The following is a 24,058-nucleotide window of genomic DNA, read 5'->3' on the forward strand; positions in this document are numbered from 1 at the left end:
TATTGTCACCTTTCGCATTCCCTCAAGGTTGTAATGAATCTCAGACACATTACTTGCCTTTTACAACATGCTTTATTTACTATATATTATACTTTGTTTGCAGGAAAGTTTAAAGCCTTGCAAATTAATAAATAATGCCCTACTCCTTTCTCCTACAATGGAGCCCAGTAAGCATTTGAAAATGCTCATTGGCAATGGCCATCCCACAAAGTATGGAAGCTTAGCCCCAAATTTCAAATCTGGTGACTTAACTGGGGTCATGTCTTACTAACTTGTTTGAATTTTGAAGTGAAAGCTTGGAAGGTATTGGAATAGCTAACTGTCTAGCAGATAGGGCATATACAGGAGGAGAAAGTAAAATAAATTTCGTGAGGACAAGAAGAGTGCTTTGAGTTACAGGCTTCATCTTGTATATTTCCTATCCTTGGATGAGGATGAAAATGTTTCACAGTGCATAGTTTTGGGATTAGAATTGATTCTTCAAAGGTAGCTACTACTTGCCCTAGTGCTAGAACGTTTCTACAAATTTGACTTGTTTGCCACCAGAGGGCAGTCGAACCCTGCAGCTGATGTCAGCTTTCATGGCCTATCCATCCAATTTCTCTGCCAGTATGAGGAGAAAACAACAGTTTTTGTTAGAATGGGGTGTGCCTTGCTGAGAGGGAGCTCTGAGCTATAATACTGATAAAGAGTAAAAAGGAGTAGGTCACACGTTGAGATTGTGGAGGAAGGTGCTTAAACAGCTATGTTTCATCAACGCCTACATGGCTTCAGTTACAAGGGCTGGAAATAAGCTTGTACTCCCATGCATATCTACCCATCAGTTCTCAGAGGAATCTGTCTCTTCGGTGGAGCCGTCGCTTTCCGCATCCATTTTCCGGCGGTGGAGGAGAGGCCTCCAAGGGGAGCTGAGTCGGAGAGAGGGGCGGGAAGGCACATTGGTCGCATCCCCACTGGCAGGGTTGGAATTGGAAAGGGAGAGTCCGGAAACCTGAGCTACCCTGCAAGAAGAAAAATGGGGCTGAGAGATTTGTCATTGCAGAACCTTGTGCACTAGTACATGGGGGAAGGGATGTGGCTCACAAGTTGCCGTCAAAAGGGCTCCTCTGCCGCATGGAAGACTTTATGTTTGCAACAAGCCAAGAGCTTCCTCTGCTGGCATATAGCTTCCACTTCCTAAACTGCTCTTGTTTAAGTGACAGGACTCTTGACTTGCACAGCTAAGGCTGCCTCCTTAGTTAGAAGCCTCTGGGTCTCTTTTAAGGTGGCTAGCCAAACTGCTGTGTGAGACACCTTTTGCACTCTTGCACAGGTCCTGTTTGTTGGGATTAGACTTGGGCTGGAAAATCTTCCAGTCTTCCATGTCAATTAGCAGTAACTGCTTAAAAAGGCAATTTGCCGTCTCATCAACTGCACCACTGAGCTGAGACGGATCCAAAGAGGAGTCATGCTGCATAACCTGTGCCTGTAGCTCAGGGGCAAAATGCATGTTTTATAAACGGAAGGTGTCGGGTTCAGTCCCTGCAGACAGGGGTGGAAATGTCCTTGAAGAAAGAGGCACTGCAGAGTAGACTACTGAGCTAGAGGGACATGTTGCCGGACTCTGCTTTCTCCACTGGAAAAGGGACTTACAGTTTCTCCAGTTCCTGATCCATATGTGGGTCAAGCAGCAGGTCTGCCTTATCTGGGAGAGCACCTGGAGGAGGAAAAAAACAACAAGGTGAAGATCAGCCTGATACTTCAGCAAAAGCTGCTGTCATCCATATGCCATAGGAACTTGACAACTTCTATGTCCATTGTGTGTGTGTGCTTTTCAGCTGAACACTTAAGTTCATAATGCAAATAGAGCCTTCTGCAGAGTGGATGATACATCCCTTTGAGAACATGCAGTTAAGTCAAGGCGATGCTGGTCAATCTCTTTCCCAAAACAAGGGGATTTGCGGGTACTCAGTTATGTTAACTGATTACCTTTTACATGCTCCTATTGCTTGTTTTCTTGCTTAGAAGGAGCTACATGATCTCGGCCACTTGTAACAAGGGTGCCTATGCAGCTGTCGTCTTCTGAGGGATGCCTCATAGAAAATCTAACACATAATCCCACTGTCTGGAGGGGGGAGCTGAAAGCAAGCACCCTTGCTGCTGTCTTTCCATTGTGTGTTCACGGAAATTGTGCAATTGTGTAGAATGAAATCCTGATGGCCTGCTTCCTTGATGCAAAGCAGTATTGATAGGAGACAACTTGGGGTGGAGAAAAAATGCCTTAAGCCTTTCTGCTTCCCACTATGTACTGGATGCATGTTTGCAAGAGGGTAAATAAAGATGTAGTGGCTTGGGGTGGGAGCTAAGCTGGGAGAGCCACTAAACTAGATGGACCAATGGTCTGACCACAGTGACGCTTCAAGAAATGGGGTACATCAGCATCCCTGGTTCCATGTCACAGAAGCCTGCAGCAGCCAAGAAAATGCTCCTGCCTGCCGCCCGCCTTCCACAGCCTCAATTAGCTGAACCCAGCCAAATGCTGGTCATCTTCCTGCATGTGTAAGAAAGTCTCCTGGGACGCTTGAATCTCTTGGGAGAGTCGGTAGGCAGCACTTAGAGGACTGGTGAATCAATATTGACGTGAGGCTGGGCGTTGCCATCTGCCTGAGAAACTCATCCGCTGTGCTCTAATCCCCGTCTCTCGTCATGGCAGGGCTGCCGCCTCTCCAAGGCCCCTGCCTGAAAGCGCCTCCCAGCCCTCGCCTGGAACTGCCCTCGCTGCAGGGCTCTGGGGAGCCTGTGATCCCCTGCAGACCAAAGCCTATTCAAATCAGCCTGCGTGCAGGGAAGATGAAAAGGCACCAGGAGAAGAATCCGGCTTCCCTTGCCAAGACGAGAGCACCTGTTCGACTTGCGGCTGCTGCCCCTCCCTGTGAGAGGCCTCGGCAGGAAGCTGGCAAGAGGCCAGAGGCCAGGCCTTCCTTAATGGAAGGGAAAACCCAGGCACTTTGTGCATGGCACAGCGATGGCAGTGGGCAGGGCTTGCTCAGCCCATATGTTGGCTTTGCACCTTTACTGGAAAGTGGTTTTTGCAGACCTGGCTGGGCACAGTCCCGGCACCCTCTTCCTCCTGTGAATGGATGTCTCTCTAAGCCTGTTTGCAGAGGGGATTGCAGGCTTGTATGCTCTGTCCCCTTTGATATATAATCTCCTTGCTGCTGGGTAAACAGCCCTGCACCAGGAGAGCATTAGCAGCTCAGATGGCTGGCTGAGGCACAGGGAGGGAGAGAGCAGCGCTGGCTGTGCTGTGACTTAGACCCTTGGCAGACGGCTCACACGGGCCAGAAAACAAGAGAGGGCAGAGGGACTGAGAAGCAGCTTCGTACAGGGACTTGCAATGGGTTGAAGATACTCAGAAGTCACTAGTACTCCTCTGCAAGGCCTGGCGACAAGCTCCAGTAACATCTGAATGGTTAACCTGAAAGACTTTACATTCTCAGAGGGGCACAGACACTTTCCTAGTGTTACCAAACCTAGCTGGAAGCACAGATACACCTTTGCAGGTATGATGATGAGAGTTCAGGAACAACACAACTCTGGAAACTGTATGTAAGTGCCCAGCTAAAGCAAATTCTCTCTGATAATAGAGAAATGTGGAGCTTCTTATTGAGACAAAGGTGTGTTCCATCTTCACTTTTACACTTTTTTTTTAAAAAAAGACACAAATCAGCATTTTTAGAAAAGAAAATATGGGGTCTGTAACCTATATACGTTAGGCTAAGAAAGGAAGTGTGCCCGTATTTGCCTACTGGGCACAATTTATCCTTCTCATTAAAGGCAGGACAAGGGATGTATATATTGGGAGGGAGGGAGAGGAGGAGGATATATATACAGACTTTCAAGCCTATATTTGCAACAGGAACTAGGAATTGGAATGAGGGATTAAATTCCCAGGTTGCTGAATTTAGCATGCCTTACCTAGCATTCTGCATGTAGACTTACAGAATAGACAGAGTCCTGATTACACCTCAGCCCATGACAGGCAAGAGAAAAGGAAGACAAAATCACCAGTATTTTGGGCGATGAGAGGTATAGCAATGAGGAGAAATTGGCAACATCTCTCTCAACTCTGGGGTAAGCCCAGATTCACAAATGTGCACAGCAGCAAATCAAATGCCAACTCCGTCATCAGTATTGTCTGCTCCCCAGCCTTCCTCTTCTCTTTTCATTTTTAAGATTGCTGCACTCATGCTCACTCATGGGCTTACCAGTTAGAACAAAGGAAACGTTTTTAAAGTGCAAGGCTGCTCTAGAATTGGAGCCGGGAGCATTTCTTCATGGCATCATGGGGAACCAACCAATCAGCATAACGTGGGTCAGGCTTCTGCTGCAAACTTGACACCTGACAGCCAGCCACCCCCCATCCCGGTCCCTGCCCCCAGTTTATCCCTGGAGAGGAAGAGGTGTGGCTGGACTGAACACAGGGAGGGAGGTTCCAGACTCATCCCAGCTGGTTCCCATAGTTCCCATGTTACATCTTTCTTCCCCCTTCTTTGCTCAGCCTGGGACTTACGGGTTTGTCGCAGGAACAGCTCTCCTCCCTATTCTTGATTTCAGGGAGTAAGAGCAGGAAAGAGATTTCATAAAAGAAAGGCTTTCAGATCACTGAGCTAGGGAAAGAAATGGGACCATGCTGCAAGGTTTCAGTCTAATATAGGACAGAACCCAACAATAGCTGGAAATTTAGCACAAAGGAATACATGAGATTAAATGTGAAATCTGATGGGCTCACTTTAGCCAATCATAATTCATTTGATCCAGTCCAGGCCACAAATGATTGGGCCAACAATTAAACAATTAATTTAAGAACCACTTCCCTCATTTTGCAGAAACAAATCAACAAATGTACACTCAGCAGACGGTTGCAGCCAGTCACAGCTGCCTGACAAGGGGACCGGTATGAAACCCATCTTTCCAAACACGCATCTGCCACAGTCACACTTTACAACTAAAAGATAGTGCATGATGTGGTCTTTGGGCAACTGGAAGGAATTAAAGCAGTTTAAATGAAGGGTTTTTCTTTCTTTTTTTGTACTGTCCCGCTTGCCTTTCTTGACTGATTCATTCCAAGTTTCTTTACTCCAAAGGGACCTTTCTAAAATGCTCCTACATTGTTTTTCTGGCATATTTGGTCATGGCAAAGGCATCTTTCTCAGTGGTCACTTTAAAACCTGCTGTCAACTTCCCTAGACCACATCATTGCGGGGGAGAGGGAAGAAACAGGGTGGGACTTTTCTTTACCGAGGGCTCTGTTGATCCCATGATGCTTTGCAAGAGCCATCAGAAATCCATAGAAGGTCAGTCTCTGCACACTGCTCAGAACTTCCTTCACAATAGCAGATGGGGGACAGCTAGGCAAACAAGAGGAAGACAGGAAGAAATTGTGCTGCATCAGGTTCAGCAATTTCAGCTTATGGATGGAGGGATGGATCAGGTGTCACTTTGCAACATGAAGCTGTCTTTTAAAAGTACGCAGGAGGAAATAATCTCCCCATAACTCCCTCCTACTCTGGCCATGTGTGAATTGGGCTGCACCCCCTTGCCTCAAGGGATTTTGGTGGGAGCTGCCGTCTGGCATTTTACCAGTAAGGGAAGACTCCTTCCACCATAGGCTTGACAGGATCCAGTCACTTAGTCCCATTCCCTTGCCTCAGGGAAGGACTGCTGCCCGTTATGGCATCAAAGAAGGAGGACAAGGACAGGAAATGATGCCTGGACAAGCCTGGCTCTGTGTGGACCCTGTACAATTCCTGCTTCTGTACTAGATTTGAATATGGTTTTCATTTTTGAGAATCTTCTGTGAGCTGCTTTGAGAGTGTCTTGGGGCTATAAAGCAGGGTATGAATAAATAATCAATCTCCACAGGCAACCGTGATTGCCTTTTAATGTGAGGAGGTGAAAAGTGCTTTGCTGAAGGGCATTTCCCAACAACTTTGACCAGCAGGTACTGCAATCCATTTCTGTCAGCGCTGGCATAGCTCTCATACTGAAGGAATGACACTGTCAGCACTGTTTCTATTGAGAAATGGGCCCTATTTCACGCTCAGCCTGAAACGCCCTAGATGGGCCTGAGAATACTGGGGTACTCTTAAGTCAAAAGACCACTTCCCTCTGGCAGAACTCAAGAGTTAAGAGGGGGTTCAAAACGTGCTTACTTGTTACGGGGAAAACTGCCTTTTTGCAGTTGTGAGCTCCTTGAGAAGTTGGTATCATAATTTCTGACACCCATCTAACTATCAGTGGTACTTAGCCGTGCTAGTTTCAGAGGGCAGAGAGGCAGCATTGGGCTAAGGATACAGGGCAACTTGCCACATCTCAGTTCCTAGATGTGATGAGTGTCTTTGCCTAGACTTCAGGGAGCCCCTCCCCTCCCTGCAAGGTAGGCAAAGATGAACCATGGTTTATTCATGTTAGCTGGTCACAAGCCTTACCTGTATTTGGACCTGTCACACAGAGACTCAAGGCACTGGTAAAATGCAGATGCCTCCACCCCATCGAGCTGGCTGCACTCGCTTAGAGTCTGGCGCGAACGATGCTGCCCAGAGGATGATGTAGGCACAATGACGGTGTTTGGGTTCTTGCCCGTCAAGAGCTCTTGATAGATGGCAGCCACGCTTTCAATGAACTCTGTAAAAACGGAAAGGCAACTTAGAAATCATGGTTATTGGCACACATGGGAATTCTCAAGGCTTGGGGACATGTGTAGCAAATTGATCCCATTCTTCCTCCTGCAGTTACTTACGCATGATACTGGCAAAGAAGCCTTAGAGCATGCAATACTGTGATGTTACTATGTGATGAGGTGACCCAAAAGGCCTTAGTGCAGGGGACGCCAACATGGTCCCCTTCACATGGTTTTGGACTAATACTATGGTATGTATTTTTGTGTTTTTATATTGTAAACTGCCTTGTGATCCTCGGATGAAGGGTGGTCTAGAATTGTAAAAAATACAAAAAAATACAAAAAACAAAAAAACCAAGCAGCCCCATCATCCCTGGCCATTGGCCATGCTGGCTGGGGCTGGTGGGTGCTATAGCCCACAACATCTGGGAGCAAATCACACTGGCAACCTCTGTGCCTTACTGACACAGCCTAACACTTAGCCTTTTCAGGATGGGACAAGAAAGCCACAAGAGGATTTCACAGGGTCACCTCTGAAAATCTTGTGGATGAATTGCCGGTCCTGCTCTTTTGAGTGTGCTTTTTAAGAAAAATTCCTTCCAACTTTAATTCTATGAAGGAGAGTGAAAGTCAAGGCCACCCAATCAGACTAGCTTCTTAAACACGCAAACTTCCACAGTCACAGAGATAAACACCACCCAAGTTAGGAAGAAGCTGTTTGGAATTGTTGGAGGAGGCAAGGGAGTTGGGTCAAGCAGTCTCCAGCCTGCAGCCCAGTGTACTTCAGCACAAATCCAAAGTAAACACAAGACAGGGTCCAAAGGGAAGATTAGGGGGAGAAGCTGGCCGAAAGCATTTCCCCCCAGGCTCCAAACCTTCCCCGCTGTTTACTCCCAGAATCTAAATTTAAACAAGTTTGTTTATGGACCTGGTCAGCCATTTACAGATGTAGATTCCACACTGAGTGGTTTGCATGCATGTGGGCTGGTAGGGTAGCCTGGAAAGCGGACGTGCGCAGATGAGCATGGAAGTGGTGACCTGTGGTCTGTGTCTGCCGACCTCTACGCTCACAACAAGAGCCTGGAAGGCTATGGTGCGTCACAAAGATGGGTGGCTTTCTAAGGTTATCCTGAAGGTCCAGAGTTTAGAGCAGCTTTCAGAATATGCTGCATTCTTGAAATGGACCCCATTCATGCAGGAGAGAGTGACTGAGAGAGGGGTTCATTATCTGCTGTGCATTTGGTTTCCATCCCTGCCCAGAGATAAACAACAGAGAGGCGTGTCGTAAGGACGAAGCAGGACAAGGAATTTAGCACACGATTCCATCTCCCATAAGCAATAAAATGTAAACAGGCATTCCCACACGGTTACCATGAATATACACTGTTCCCAAATTTCAGGGTTTTTACCCCTGACAGGTGCTAGAGTCTTCACTCAGACCCATTCTCTCCCTGGTTACCATCAGAAAGGAAGCTGCTTTCCAGAAATAAAATACTTGGGGCTGCTTCAAGCATTTTGAATTTGCTACATGTAAAGGGTTTTTGTGAAGATGTGAGAAAACCATGTAAAAGGTAAAGGTAAAGGTACCCCTGCCCGTACGGGCCAGTCTTGACAGACTCTGGGTTTGTGCGCCCATCTCACTTAACAGGCCGGGGGCCAGCGCTGTCCGCAGACACTTCCGGGTCACGTGGCCAGCGTGACAAAGCTGCATCTGGCGAGCCAGCGCAGCACACGGAAATGCCGTTTACCTTCCCGCTGGTAAGCGGTCCCTATTTATCTACTTGCACCCGAAGGTGCTTTCGAGCTGCTAGGTTGGCAGGCGCTGGGACCGAACGACGGGAGCGCACCCCGCCGCGGGGATTCGAACCGCCGACCTTTCGATCGGCAAGCCCTAGGCGCTGAGGCTTTTACCCACAGCGCCACCCGCGTCCCATGAGAAAACCATGTACATGATGCCTATTTGCGGTTGCGCTGGTTGTATATTGATATTTTTCTTCTCCAGGTGTTTTGGGTTACAATGCAATCTGAGGCAGCATGGCCAGTATTCAGGTATGGTGGGTGCACATATCAGTGGAGGTTTGTTCACAACAGGTTTTTGATGGGGTTACACAGAATCAGGTGTGTGGTTTGGGGGTGCTCCTTATGGACGTGACCTCAGTGGCTGGGAGTGACTTCTATCAGTTTGGGTTCATTCACCAATTGCAGCCTTGTCTGGAGAAAGTGGAGCTGGCCCCACTTACACATGCACTGGTTACATCCAGACTAAACGACTACAGTGATCTGCATATAGGACTGCCTTTGGAGACAGTCCAGAAACTTCAGCTGCTACAAACTTCAGCTGCCAGAATGCTTGTGGGAGTAGACAGTTTGATCACATCACACTGATTTTGCATCAGTTGCTCTTGCCACCCATTTGTTTCTGGGCTCAGTGTGAAGAAATGGTGGTAACCTTTAAAGCCCTGAACAGTTCAGGACCAGATTATTTGAAGCGCTGCCTACACCCATATGAACCTACCCAGGCTAAGGACCTCCTACTAAGGTTGGCAAATACCAAAAACAGGGCCTTTTCAGTGTCAGCTCCACACTTGTAGAAGAACTGCTTCTCCCCTTTTCTTGTCCTTAAGCAGACCCTAAAGACTTCTTTATTTCACTGAGTTTCTTATTTCTCAAGCTGGACCCCCTGTATATGCTTTTATCTCATGTGTTTTTACAGTGATACCTCGGGTTAAGTACTTAATTCATTCCGGAGGTCCGTTCTTAACCTGAAACTGTTCTTAACCTGAAGCATCACTATAGCTAATGGGGCCTCCTGCTGCCGCCGTGCCACCGGAGCACAATTTCTGTTCTCATCCTGAAGCACTATTTCTGGGTTAGCGGAGTCTGTAACCTGAAGCGTATTTAACCTGAAGCGTATGTGACCCGAGGTACCACTGTATTGTTATTTGTCCATTGTTTTTCAAAAGCCACCTTGTGAGGGCTTGCCTTTAAAGGAGTGGGTAGAAATATATATAAACCAATAATAATAAATATGCAGTGAAATGGATGCAAAGTTCACACATGAGGAGGAGCCACATGTACTTTTCATGCTTTAAAGTCAGTGTTTTCTGGAAATGAGTTGTGTCCGAAGTGCCTCTCTGGCTCAGGAGTGTGTAGAATGAGTGACCTTCACATGTCGTTCTCTATCAGGAGGATCTGCGTCGCAGGACAAGGCTTCCTGGTCTCTGTTGCCCAGACTCCTGCCATATTTGTCCTGTCTAATGTAGCTGTGCAGGAGGACAGTGGCACCATGAGGGCAGGGCCACACTCAGCAGAGTGAAGTGCAGGGCTGCTGGCTTATCACGTTTTGAAGTAAGTGAAGCAATACATATTACCATGTAAAAAAGGGGGGTGGACAGTGGTGTGAAGCTGCTAAGTCCAGAGTCTACAATCCTAGATGGGTCACTGTAGTAAGAGAGACAAGGTTAGTGAGATGGGCTCACCTGAGTAGTAAAACTGGATCTGGAGGGCAAACAGGAAGTCTGAAAAAGACATCAAGCAGTCCACAGCATCATCCATGAGAACAATCCTGGAATGGAGAAGGAGAGACAGATAGCTCAGCAACAGCCAGTTGCTAGGCCAGGTAACTTACAGCTGAGGCCAAGTTCACAGGAAGTGAGCAAGGACTTCTCAGAGTCACAAAACGAACTCACAAAGAAGGTCACCGCCCTTTATAGACTAGAACAGATGCACAAGCTTCCATGGACTGGAATCCTAGGAATTACCTCTGCCTATTTCCCAAAGCAGGTGATGGGAGGCAGAGCCAAAAGTGGGGCAAAGGCACACCTTTCCTCTCTCTCCCGGTGTGCCACACTCTTCTCTCTGTCTCTCTTCCAGCTCACCCAGCAGACTGCGAGGGAATGAATGAACAGAGGTCTAAACTGCCAGAGGTCTAAACTGATCACATGTCAAGGACTTCCCTGTCTTCCATCACTCCATCTCTTTCGGCTCTTTCCCAGCCACACACACACACACAAGATTCCCGCCTCCTGCTCTCTGCGCTCCCACCAACCACACAAATTTAGCTTGAAGGCTACAGGTTCACCACCTCTGGCTTCAGCTGTTTTGTTATAAACTGGCTAAATCTTTAAGGTGCCCTGAGCCTGCTTCTGCTAAAAAAGACAAGCATGGCTATTGGGTCTATCTGATTTCATGGTGTGTGGATGCAACATTAGAACCCTGTAGAAATGGAAATGAAACATCGAGAGCCGAGAAGCCTCCAAGAGAGTGGGTGCTTTCAAGGAAGGATGTTCTTAACTTATTTCACTTGTTCCGAAAAGGTGGTGATGGAGGGCCTTCCTGACACCTAAACTTTGGAAATCCACAAGTATCAGTCCTGCCTTGGCCAGTACGAAATAAAAATGTCATACATGTAAGATACAGAATCAGCATTTTCTGACAGCACATTCTGGAATCCTAAAAGAATGAAGGACGCATTGCCTTCTGCTATCTTGGTTCAGCAATAATGGCCAAGTACTCTACACATAAAGGATAAAATGAAGACAAGATTGCAGCAACAAATTCCTCCTGTTCTGACCTTGGACAAACACAGCTAATGCTAGCAGGAAAGAAAAGGGCTTTACTGTGCCGATTTATGCTCCAGTTCCAAATAGCGTTGATATTTCTGAAACTAGCAGAACAAGATGAAAGCGAAACCTGGGATGCTCCTATGAAGGATTCAGGAAATAATCCTTTTGTTTCCTTCATCTCTCAAGTCTGGGCTGCTCACTACAATGAGTAGGGAGAAGGGAGCACTTTGTGGGGAGTGCATTAAGGGGCCCCACATCTGTTTAGTGGGTTCTGCAGGGCACATGGAACTATCATTTGTGTTTTATGCTTCCTACTTGGTGACAAACACTGACATGGCTCTTGGTTTGCATCTGTTTGCCAGTTTTGGTCCATATAAAGACCCCATGCACGAAATACATGAATGAGAGGTGAACTTGAGAATGGATAGACAAGAATCATAGAACTGTAGAGTTGGAAGGGGCCACTAGGGCTATCTAGTCCAACCCCTACGATGCAGGAATCCTTTGCCCAATGTGGGGCTCAAACCCACAACTCTGAGATTAAGAATCTCATGCTGTACCAGATGAGCCATCCCAGCCTAGAGAGATCCTGTTAGGGCAGCTGGGCCTACATCATAGCCTACGAATGCACCTACATACAGATATACAATTCGCTCTTCATAAAACACACAGGGTCAAATAGGGTGAAAACTCATTTTGCTTCCATAAACAGTAAGCTCTGTCATGGCTTTGGCAAACATCCTCCAGCATTTGTCCGTTCATATGGTTCTAACACAGAGCGAACTGTATCCTTCAAAGCAGGAATGCCTTTTACTGGGGAGGGTTTGGGACTAGGACCCCCTTATAATCCAGAGAGAAGTCATCCGTCCTGGGTTGCTCCAACTGGTGGAAGAGGCTTGCGGAAGCTGAGCAGGAGGAGGAGACGGAAGAGCGGCTGGGCACATCTGCGGGAAAGGCTTCCCTCTCCGCCACTCGGACCAGCTCAGTTCAGTGAGGCAAATTCAAGCACACAGAGCAGCTTGAATTAATTATTGCCAAGAAGAAAGGCTACGGCTAAGAGGGTCCCCAGGAGAAAAGCCACTATTTAAAACAAAACCCTTTGAAGATGTCGAAGTGCTTCTGTTTTATTTATTATGTCCCAGAAACCGCCTCCTCCTCCTCCTGCTGCTGTCTAGAGCGGCAGCAGCTCCAGTTCCTAATTCCCACTAATAAGCACGTTATGGAGATTGTCGGTGGCCACATCAAGGAGATGGCTTTGAAGCTGGAAGGCAGAGCATCTTCCATCTCCCAGGCAATGCAGCGCAGCCTCTGGCATCCAAAAGCACTCTTCAAGCCCTTGGAAGTGCTACAGGCTGCATCGGTGCCTCAAAGCTTCGCACCCCTCAGGTAGCCCCAGCGAAGGCAGCCTGCATCAGAGGAGAGGCCGGAAAGCAGTTGCCAGGAAATCTCTGCTCCTGGAAGAAAGAGGGTGAAGAAAAAGCCAGGGGCACTGAAGTCATGCTGAGTGGTCTGACCCTTAATGGAATCGGCACTCCTTCTCTCCCCCCACCCCGCCCCAATTCTAGAAGTGCTGGAAGGCTGTGATAGTTGTCTGAAGCACTGCAAAGGTATTTGAGGAAGCTAAATTAAGGGAAGACCATAAAGCTATGCCAGAAGGTGTCTTGAGGAAGCACCTAGCTGGAAGCAGGTGTCCTTTGGTGTTGGGTTACCGGCTCCAGTTGGCCCAAGTGTCTGTTCTCCAGAGAAGACCAGTCGTGGGTAGAACCGGCCCAGTTGCTTAAGAGGAGGGTGAGCAACAGAGTTATTTCCCCAAGTGAACTGCTGGCTGCACAGCTGAAGCAACTGTAAAGCACTGCCAGGGACATGTTTATGCTTCTCCTAAAGAGCTGAATGGGAGGAAAATCTGAGGAAGGGGAGGAGCCACAAGAAAGGGACACGGTCCTAATTTATGGCGACATCCTGGAGCTGGAAATGGACCGGCACGAACTCTCTAGAAAACAGATGTTTGTGGACAGGGGGAGGAGAAACGTCTCATCCTTCCCTTTCTATTTTTCATATTGCACTCCAAGCACAAGGTTACAGAGCCCGGGTGATGCTTTGCATATTGTGGAGCACTCAATTTAATGCCTTTAGTTCATGACAAAAACTAAGGAAACACAGAGGTGACAGAAGGACCACAAGTTGAAAATAAGGCATGTTGTAGATCAGATGTGGTAGTCTGACTCTGCTTTTCTGTAAGTTAAGTCCCCTCTTCCTCCATCCATTTTATCAATTCCTGCCTTCAGCATATTGTGAAAGTAGAGTCCGCTAATGGGGACATTTTCCTCCTAAGGTTGCTCGCTGCTGAGGGGTGGGAGGAACCGCTCTTCCAACCATGGAGAAGGAGTGAAGAAATAAGCCTCCCTCCACATCCCGTGCTCTGGCTTCCTAGTAAGAATCACACACCCCTGTAATTAATTAGGGGAAAATAAGCTCCATCGCTGTATCCTACCCATTAAATGAACATCTAGCTTGGCCCTAAGTCAGCGGGTGTCACAGACAGAAATTGGCCATGATATGAAACTCCAGCAAGCCTACTTTTCAGCAGCAACAAGTTGAAACTGTCAAGCGCATGTTATGGGGTGGGGAATGTTTGTTAATCAGCACAATGTCATCAAGGCCCTTGTTGAAATAGCTGAAATCTGATCATTCCTTTGAACAGATGCAGGGAGGGGTCTTGATAAAGCTCCTCATCTGCTATAGACTGGCTGGATGCAGAGGGGTGGTGGGAGGCACCCCCTCCAGGAGAAGAAGGCTCAGAGCCAGGGGATCGGTGGTGGGACGACAATGAGTGGTCAGAGGGGGCAGAGGGGGCAGACTGGGAGGAGGAGGTGTTGGAAGCTGAAGAGGTAACAGGGTTTAGTGAGCAGGAAGCAGCTGTGACAGACAGGAATCCAGAATCAGGGGCGGGGGGAGGTCAAGAAGCAAAGTGGAGGCAGGCTGCTGAAGAAGCCAGCAAAGCTCTCCCTCCATCTGTGACCAGCTCCCCTTCCCCCTGGTCTCCCAGAACAAGAAGAGGAATGAAGAGGGCGGAGCAAAGAGAGACCAGGTGGAGGAGCCGTAGGCTGCTGGAGAAGGCCTACTGGGAAGGGTCGCTGTGACCACTAGGACTGAGTTGTTTTGATTTCTTTGAATAAAGAGCTAACTTACCTGACACCGGGTGTTTTGTTGTTGACCCGCCCCTGACATCAGAACTAAGGGAACTGCCCGGCACTAAGCAGACTTCTCTCACACCTCTGCCACCACAGCCTTTGGGAAGGGCAGACTTCAGGTAGTTTCAAGGTTACAAGCAGCTGATGTGTGGGACACAGCCCATCACTCCTTCTATGGTGCTGGAGACAGAATGGTCCCTGCTCTTCAAGCCAAGCTGGATCAGCTCATGTCTGTGTCCCTGCTCCCGATTCTTCCTGATCACCCCTGTTATGGGACTGGGAGCCCATGCAGAGAGCACTTAATATGAGCAAAGCCTAATATTAACTAGCAGGCACAAATCATTGCTAAAAAAAAGAGGCACAGTATATGGTGTGCTTGCAATTCTGCTGCAAGTCCTAATAGTTTGCTTCTAGCCAGATAACCCTCCTCTTTCCCACCCCGCAAATCAAAGCAGGTCTATGTCACATATCACTGCCAAAGATGAAAGCCTCCAAACTGCCTGTGGCCGATGCCTTGCAGGGAACTCACCGGCGCTTGTGGGAACTAGCCCAGTTCTCTCTGGTTTCATCACAATAGATGGAGGCCCAGACTGCACGTGAAACAGACAATCTGCATCTTTAAAGATGGGTCCGTGTCTGCCCCTTTCATGTGGGGTGGGGTGTGATTCATAAGGCCAAAGGGGAACATGGGTGAGGGTTCTTGGAACTCCCCCACTCACCATCACCCCCTCCTGGAGAAATACACACACAGCCTCTCTCCCATAAGTTTTTCTAGCAGCCAGGCTTACTCCCTGTATCAGAAGGTGACTAGAAGAATAGTCTTTGGAGAGAGGGACTGGGAGCAGTGGGCAGGGAGCTCACAGCCCACCACTCACCTACCATTTGCCCCTTTAGATGCCAGCCCACGAATGGAGCCAACCTGTGTTTAAAGATGCTGGATCACACCTCGTTTTCTTCTGCACTGTGGCTGCCTCTCCTCTCTGCCCCAACATCGTATGTGACCTCTTTCTTTCATACTGTTTGTTATCAGCACATAGCAACAGGCCTCCAAAGAGCTGGCTGCCCTGTGAAATCATCTCAGCCATGCAGCTTCAAGGATTCCAAAAGGCCCGTTGGATTATGAACGATGCCTGGCTATGAAATCATAGCCCCCAAAGCTTATCGATAGGTGCTGTCACTGAGTGGACTGATGGTAAGCCTTAAGTTATATCCTACTTGAAAGCAGAAACAAGAATCCTGGTTGGCAGGGGAGGTGACAAGCATGAGCCTGCTTGCCGATACTGAATCGAAAGAGCCAGCTGCCTGGGAAAAAACGATCTGTCCAGCTGGTGACACTAATGGCCCATCGTCAGCCAGGGGCTTCCGATGTACGAGTAGGGGGAAACTACAAGAAAAATGCAGACAAGAGTATCAGAAGGTATAGAAGAGGAAGGAGAGGCAAAACCAGCTTCAGGTTTAAGGCAGTATATCAAGTGACTTCCCTTGATTAGCTGCGTGGGTGAGAGCAAATTGTTAGCGCAAGGAAGCTCTCAAACCCAGAAGAGCAAAGGCAGTGAGATCATTCCCACCTGAGCCGGGGTGCCTCAGACACAGATCTCATTTTTCTCTCACACCTGCCGTCCCAAAGCCCCCAGCTTGTCTGTCTCCAAGGCACAAGCACACAACAGAGGAGTTGTGCGAAGCCTGCCCCCCTTCAGTGGGGCCTCAGGTTTACAATGGCTTTGCAGATTAAATTCCTTGACACAATCTTCAGCACCGTGCCTCCTCTCAGATTTATGTATTCAGACTTATAGCCTGCATTGTGAAGACTGTGGACCAATGAAGTTATTCCTGGCAAAAATTCTCATTTATCCTTGCAATCAGCTTCTGAGGTAGGCCGCTATTAGTTTCTTTTTTCTTTTCTTTTTTTAAATGCTTTATTAATTTTGCAAAAAAACAATCAACGAAAACAAGCCAAGATCAATACAAATTACAAAAAGAAAAGAAAAGAAAAGAAAATTCATACATCAAAGATTCCATTATGACTTCCAATCACCCCATCGTGTTTCCTGGGTTACATTATCAACTGCACACTTTCCATTGTCTCTCATAAATTGTCTCAAATTGTCTTGGTTTTCTAAAATTTCCTACTGTCATGCAGGGGTCAATCAAAACCTGCCAGAGAATTTAGATGTTTACAATGCTCTTTTAGGTATACTCTGTAAATGTCCCATTCTCTAATAAACCTTTGTTCTGTATCATCTCTCATTCTTCCTGTCGTTTTTGCTAATTCTGCGTATTCTAGCATTTTTGCCTGCCAATCCAACTTAGTGGGAACAGATTCTCCTTTCCATCCTTTAGCTATTAAAATTCTTGCTGCATACATGAAAATTCTCCTCAGATTTTTCAGAATATCATTAATAACCAGCCGAGAGGCTTCGGGGGTTTTTGCAAAGGAAATTTTAAAAATCTTTTAAAGCTCATTGTATATTGTTTCCCAGAATCATTTTATTTTTTTACAGTTCCACCAAATGTGGATCATCGTGCCCTCTGCCTCTCCAACAAATGCTTGACCTGATTTTATGTATTTTAGCCAGTTTTGAAAGTGTTAGATACCAACGGTGAAGCATTTTCATGCAGCAGGCAAACTTTGTTTTGTCAATTCCCTTAAGACCATACCTAATTCTGCTGAGAACCAAAAGGCAGATCCTCTTGCTATTGACATTGTCTTTATGTCTATTAGACTCTTAAAAAGTGGCTTTCAACTGGGTTCTGGAAAAGCCCTGGTGGTTCCTTGGAGGGTTCTTCATGAGAAGATTAGTAATGACCAAGAAGCCTCCCTGAAGTTCCTCATAGAATCATAGAATTGCCAAGCTGGAAGGGACCCAAGGGTCATCTATTCCAACCCCCTACAATGCAGGAATCTTTTGCCTAACATGGGGCTCGAACCCACGAACCTGAGATTAAGAGTCTATGCTACCTTGACAGTCTTCAGGAGACAAGGCAACACAGAAACATATTCCTGAAGATAAAACAGTTGAAAACCACTGATCTGGTATGACACCCTCCCACACTCAGTTTGCATGCTTTTCATGTTCAAAAGTTTATTTTATTTATTTAAACAAAATTAATATACTGCTTGCTTGACAGAGTATCTCTCAAGTGGTTTGAATCTATCAGCACACCAACTGTGACTTGTTTTCAAGCGACTTTACAGATAAATCTGCCCATATCCAATTCAACATAGACTCTGCCCCAACTGCGGTATCTAAGCCAGAGATATGTCAGGCTACCCGTTGCCAAAATTGCTTAGATTACTCGATCATTGGATGTCAACAGGATGCCTGGGGAATCTCGCATATCAGTCTGGAGTCCATAAGGGTTTGGAACTGAGACCAGAGGAGCTGTTCCTTGGAAGATTTCAGACTGAAAGTGGATCAAGAATAAAACCCATTCCCCTTCTCCCAGAATATGAACATGAGGTTCAGCTCTGAAACAGATCCCTTTATATTAAACCAAAACATGCAGTACAAACCCCCAAAGTAAACATATTGCTTATCGCAAATACTGCAATTTTAAGAGACAGTTCAGTATTCGTTCTTTGTTTTAAGTCAGGGTACTAAAAGCATTCAAGTTTAAATGGGTACCGACAGCAGTACAGTCAAATGTACAGGCTTCCCTGTATTGAACACAAAAGCAGTGATCAGGAAAGACTTGTGTCCCCACGTCTGTGTTTATCATAGGCAACCTGCATCATTCAAATTGCATATGCACTATGCACAACTGGCAGTGCCAACACTATTTCAGTACAGGCACTTTTTCTACCCAAGTATAAAGCAGGAGCTGATTCTCGCTGTAGGAAATAACCACAGATCTAATTGCTGAAGGAGGGCTCACCTTGCTGCTTTCTGTGTAAGCTCCATGGGGAAGTCAGGGCAAAGCAGCTGCACGAGGCAGTGGTACTCCTTGGCTGTCAAGAGGTCTGCAACAGAAAGAGAAGGATATTATTGCTATTTGTGTCCATTCAGTTTATGAGTCATTTCCCACAACCATCACAGAACAACTTGCAAAAATTAAAATAACAATGCAGAATGAAGTGTTAAAAGGCAATGTCATACAGACAAGAAGCATAATAGAGACTCAACCACTAAGGAGTCAGAAGGAAGCGATTTCCATGCCAACCATGTCACAATCAGCACCATTTCTGTTTCGCTGCAGTTCAGTTTCCAACAAATATTTCATTATTTACCTCACTGCCTGCTAATTAACTTAAGTTATATAACTTACCATAACATATGTGACTATTTATGTGACTTGCACAACTTGCATTCGTTTCAATGTAAAGGAAATATCATAACAATCTTTAATAAGTCATCAATCACGTATCATTTGCATGGGAGGGGGGTGACGATGATGTGAAGGAAAACAATGGTGTTAATTCACTTGGCTGATTTCCATTCCTGACCACAGACAAACACACCAACTGCAGCAATTTCCGCTTTCTTTTCCATTTTTGCTGGAATATGCCAACATTCCTTTATTTTTACATTTTTCTTTATGACATTATTCCAACTAATCAAAGCAGATGACAGTTTCAAATCACTGAATCTTTTGTGAGATGAATTTACCCCTTTGCCCACACAGCTGAAGTATATTCTTTTACCATTTATTTATTTATTTATTTATTTATTTATTTAAATTTCCAAATCCTCGACTACCAACAAAAAAAAATAGTGGGGCTAGTGATGGCATAAAGTGCACAAAGGACTTAGATCACGTTTAGAGTTTGTAGGGAATTCCAGCATTTGGGGAGTGGAACATCTGCTTCCTTAACAGTCTAGACTCTTTCTTTCTTTATCCATAGGCTCCAAATGTTCCTTATTTACTAACACCTCTCCTCCTGCCACCACATTGCTTTCTGCCAAAAAGAAGAATCCAAATTCTGCAAAAAAATATGCATGTATGCAGTTTTCTGAGTTCAGTAAGCATATGTCACATTGTTTGACTTAGTATATTTTAAAAACAAGTTAGTTTTCTTATTACGGGAGCCAGATTTTCTTGCCAACAGAGTATGAACATGGAAAGTGACAATAGGACTTATCTTCAGTGGTATAGGTAGGCATTCCAATAGAAAAGTTGTAACAGAAAGGGCTGTAGTTGAATGGCAGATTATCAGAATTCATCTCCAGATACAGCTGGGAGAGAGAGACCCATCTGAAAATCCAGAGAGCTGCTTCCAGTCAATAAAAACAATATAAAGCTACATTGATAGATGGTCCGACTCAGTAAAACATGTATCACTTAATGCACAAAACTTCCCCCAAAGAACCCAGGGAAGTGCAGTTCGCCCTTCACACAGCTACAATTCCCAGTACCCTTCCTGAATGAGAGTTTCTGGGATTCTTTGGGGGTCATGCTTTAAATGTGCTTTACATGCATGATGTACATAAAGTCCTGAGGGCCAAATTATATGTTTCATACAGATATATGTAAAATTAAACCAATGACCAACTTAAACAGGAAAAGTAATTTCTGGAGAGGCAATCTGGACCAGAAACGATGATGACTAAGCCTGGCCAGCCATTTCCCTGCTTCAGATCTGCCAAGTAGCTTCTCTCCTTTAGGCAGTGAGACTAGCTCAGCTGGTACAGCATGGGACTCTTAATCTCAGGGTTGCGGGTTTGAGCCCCACATTGGGCAAAAGATTCCTGCATTGCAGGGGGCTGGACTAGATGACCCTTGTGGTCCCTTCCAACTCTACAATTCTTTGAACCCTGTGAGGGTGGGGAGCTGCCCATGATGTGGGGTTGGGAAATGGTGGTCATGGATGGGGTGCACACACAGACGCTGCAAACTTCTCCGGACCTGACTGCACACTCTTGAAACATCTTTTCTTATTTAAAAAGGGCTGTGATGGCAACATGACATGCATCTGTGTGTAATGTCTATTTTGGCCCAGCGAAGAGCCAAAAGCCCAGTGAATTAAAAGTTGCTTAAATTTGTTAAAAATCACTGGCAGGGTAACATTCGCTACCACATGCTAGGAAACCCATCCAAGCAACATCTGGCAGCATTAGGAAAGGCAAACAAGATCTAGGGGCATGTATGAAGAAGTATGGAGCACAAACCCACAGGCATTATTACTTTGGCATCCAGCGAGGCAGCTGGATGGCCTCTTTTGTAATTGTGTGTGCGAATCTGGTCACTATATTAAAGGAAGGCAGAGAGACCAGATCCAAAGTACACAAGACAGCCAACCCAATGATTCATCTCTTAGGGAGCTGCTTTGTGAGAGGCTGGCAGAGAACGGCCTCTGTGGCTCAGAAGTGGGGCAGGGGGAGAGACGAAAGAGGTGAAGCTCAGGGAGGTTTATGGGATCTAAGGAGAATGGAAACATACTGATGTCAAAAAGCTGCTCATGATTGCATGTTCCCTGTCCAAAAGCCTGTGGACTGAAGTTAAGGAGAGGACTGGCTGAACAACAGTAATTTTGCTGTATTTCTATATGCAGAAGAATGCAAAGTATGGAAGGAAAGCCAGTAGTAGAACGAGGGCCAGGCTGGAAGCAGGCAGGCAGGATCCAAAGTGAACTCAGCGGGAGGACAGGGCTGGAAGGAACTTGGGTCACTCAGTTAGCCCTCTATAGCTCGTCCATTTTCTCACTCCAGTGTTCCATTAATGCAATTGGGATCCAAAGAGGTCCAGTCATGTGCACAGTATGTTTACGTGTGTGCACATGGAGCTAGCCAGCTTTCCCTTCTGTCTGCAGTACATGGTGCCTCATTCAACAATGCTCTAGCACATGGCGGTCCAAATTTTCATACTAAGTGGGCCACAAGAGTCCTTTGTCACAGAATCTGTGGTTTGCACACTGCCTTGTCACATAGGGGGAGCCAGGCCAAAATTTCACACACACACACACACACACACACACACACACACACACCCTTCGCCAGTCCTTGCACTGCCTTGCCAAAGACAGCTAAGCAAGGCATTGGGCTCTGGGAAGAAGGCATGAGGCTCTGGGAGGGTCCTAGAGCCCTCCCATCTCCTTCCCAAAGGAGGTGGGAAGACTCCAGCACCCTGTCTGAACACTCAAGTCTCCTCCCCAAAGCCACCACCTTGCTTCAAATGTTGCTGAGAGGCCACCCTACTCTAGAGGAACTCTAGACATGTAAGAGCATCTTTTCAGCAGAGGGGCCATGGGAGTGGAGTAGGCTGGGAGGTCCTGGAAAACTGATGGCGCAATGCTATTGGGGTCCTCACCTATATTTCCAGTCAATATTTCACCTATATTTCCACAAATCATGAGATTTTTCTGTTTCACAATGTACTCTATTATAGTACTCACAATTTTCCCCATTGCTGTTGAGACTTGACATACTCACAGCACAGCCATATACAGTGGTACCTCAGGTTACATACGCTTCAGGTTACAGACCTCCAGAACGAATTAAGTTCTTAACCCGAAGTACCACTGTATAGATGGAATTTTGAGTTCGTTCACAAGAGCCAGAGTACAAGATCCTTCTCATAGCAGTATTCTGCTTGCCTTCCATTCAACCTGTATTCGCTTATAGCAGTAAATGGAAGGGGACTGAGATCTCTTCTGTTGCAGACCTGGAAGATGGGGCTTTTCCTTCTCCAGCTCTGTTCTCTCTCATGGGGATTGTGTTGTTTGTACTCCAGTTGTCCCTCCAAACTTTCAGTGCTGAATTTTAATCAACAGACATTTCCTGGGTTCCTGTGACTGCTCAAAGCGGCCATGACTGAGGAGCCTGAAAATCTGACACCATCTCAAGGAAGGCGAGGGGGGGGGGAGTTTTACTGCCCTAACAAAGTTTATAGAAACAGGTGTGGTTCTGCGGCAGAATCTCCCCCCCCCCCAAGCAGCAGCTGTGTGTGTTTATGTATTATCCTATGCTGAATGCTAATTCCTGGGGACTGGTTCTCAGTAAAATGATATCAAAGAACTTTCCTTTAGCTTCATTGCTGTTCCCAGTTTTGAGAGTTTTTTGTTTTGTTTTAATTCTCAGAGGTGTAGAAACTTCTTATCGAGAAAAATGCACACTGGACCTTCTTCTGAGGAGCACAAGACAACAAAATGCTAAATGCTCCTTTCTTTATGGATGTGGGGAAAGATGCACAAAAACACTTGCAAGCTGCAGTCCTGCTCTCTTTCCTTGTAAAGTTGTTTTGTGAACCGCCAAGACCTCTGGGTATAGGGCAGTATATAAATTCAATAAACACACAACAACAACAACAACAACAACAACAACAACAACAACAACAACAACAACGTAACCAGTAAGAAATTCTAAACTCTGCACTGAGAGACTTTGCTTGGTGGGGAAATGGGTACATCCCTCTTTTCTTCCACCACACAAATAACATCATGTGTGATCTTGCTTAATTTTGGGGTGGGGGTGGTGGGGGAGAGAAATGTGACATGGTGGAAGGGAAGCAAGTACCTCACTTCATCACAGGAGATGAGAAGACAGAAGCTGCTCCATCCCACCACATGAACACTTGCCAGTCCTTTTCATGCCTACAATGGGTCACTGCCTACATATTTCCACACTTTTAATCTGCAGAGAGGAGGACTAGGAAACTTATTTTTTCACAATCTCAGGCCAGATTCCTTTAAAAGCAATACACGTTTCTGTGGTCCTTGCATAATTATTTATGGAACGTTAATTGCATTGGGAGTATCCACAGAAACACAGAACACAACATCTTGAGTCCTGTGCCAAGCATCCTTGATTTTAAGGCAGCTGAAACTAAACCACTATATATTCCAGTTCCACTGCAAAATGGGATTTTTTTACATCAGGCTAACCCTGGGAAGTTCATGAACACGATCTCTCTTTGCATCTGATCATCCTATCTAAACAGGCCTAGTCGCTCAGCTCATTTCAGGGATTCATTACATGCACCCTGGAGATAGTCAGGTTTTTACTGTCATGATTCAGATACGAATGAAGCACACACAAATTTAAGGTATCACACTACATAATATTGCATTGGGAGATGCTACAGTAATCGTGGCAAGGTTTACCCTATTATATTTTACAGCAGTTAAAAATACTTGTAAAACTTTTTTTTAATCTTGTGAAAATTATCTAGGATAAAGTCATCACTCACTGTTCAATTATTCTGCAAGGCTAAGAGCATGATACAATTTATGACTGCAAATAAAGTTAGCTATACAGCTGCAGGTGAATTCCACATGGATTTTCATCCTTCGCAGTAAGCTGCATCTTTATTAAGAGATATATGATAAAGTCCCAGTTGTTATTGCAAAACAGAAAGATGGCCAGATGTTTTCCTTATATCTTCAGGTCATGTTCAACCTGCTGCCTATCATTTAAAAAGAAGATGGAAAGGATGTAGGCATCTCTACTGATGTAAGTAATAAAGCTTCACTATGTTCAAAGGTAAGTAAACATGATTCTTCACTGTGTCATCTGTGGATAGATTTTTGTCATGCCTAAATTGCACCTAAACTAAGGCAGAAATTCACTTGCATTGAATTGTGAGCATTGCTATGCTTTGTTTCCTTCTCTTAGCCCGAAAGCACCATTTGTTGCCACCATTCCACATTTCTTCTGACCAGTATTTCACAATGACCCATTGAATAATTCTGGTATTCTGGTCACTTT

The 24,058-nt window shown here is 45.9% G+C and overlaps 1 protein-coding gene across 5 annotated transcripts in view; it reads right to left on the bottom strand.

Annotated features, from left to right (window-relative positions):
* Positions 1–53: 53 nt before the first annotated feature.
* CSTPP1 (centriolar satellite-associated tubulin polyglutamylase complex regulator 1) overlaps positions 54–24,058 on the bottom strand; it is a 129,719-nt gene continuing 105,714 nt past the window's right edge. For all 5 annotated transcript variants that reach the window (XM_028726633.2, XM_077928657.1, XM_028726642.2 and 2 more), the window contains 6 exons: positions 18,294–18,378; positions 10,141–10,226; positions 6,471–6,666; positions 5,281–5,390; positions 1,633–1,696; positions 54–1,001 (listed from right to left, as the gene is read on the bottom strand). In XM_028726633.2, the coding sequence (XP_028582466.2) occupies positions 821–1,001; positions 1,633–1,696; positions 5,281–5,390; positions 6,471–6,666; positions 10,141–10,226; positions 18,294–18,378 (722 nt within the window). In that variant the 3' untranslated portion in view covers positions 54–820. The remainder of the gene's footprint in view (positions 1,002–1,632; positions 1,697–5,280; positions 5,391–6,470; positions 6,667–10,140; positions 10,227–18,293; positions 18,379–24,058) is intronic.

The sequence above is a fragment of the Podarcis muralis genome, chromosome 1, assembly GCF_964188315.1.
Source record: "Podarcis muralis chromosome 1, rPodMur119.hap1.1, whole genome shotgun sequence".
Taxonomy (NCBI): Eukaryota; Metazoa; Chordata; class Lepidosauria; order Squamata; family Lacertidae; genus Podarcis; species Podarcis muralis.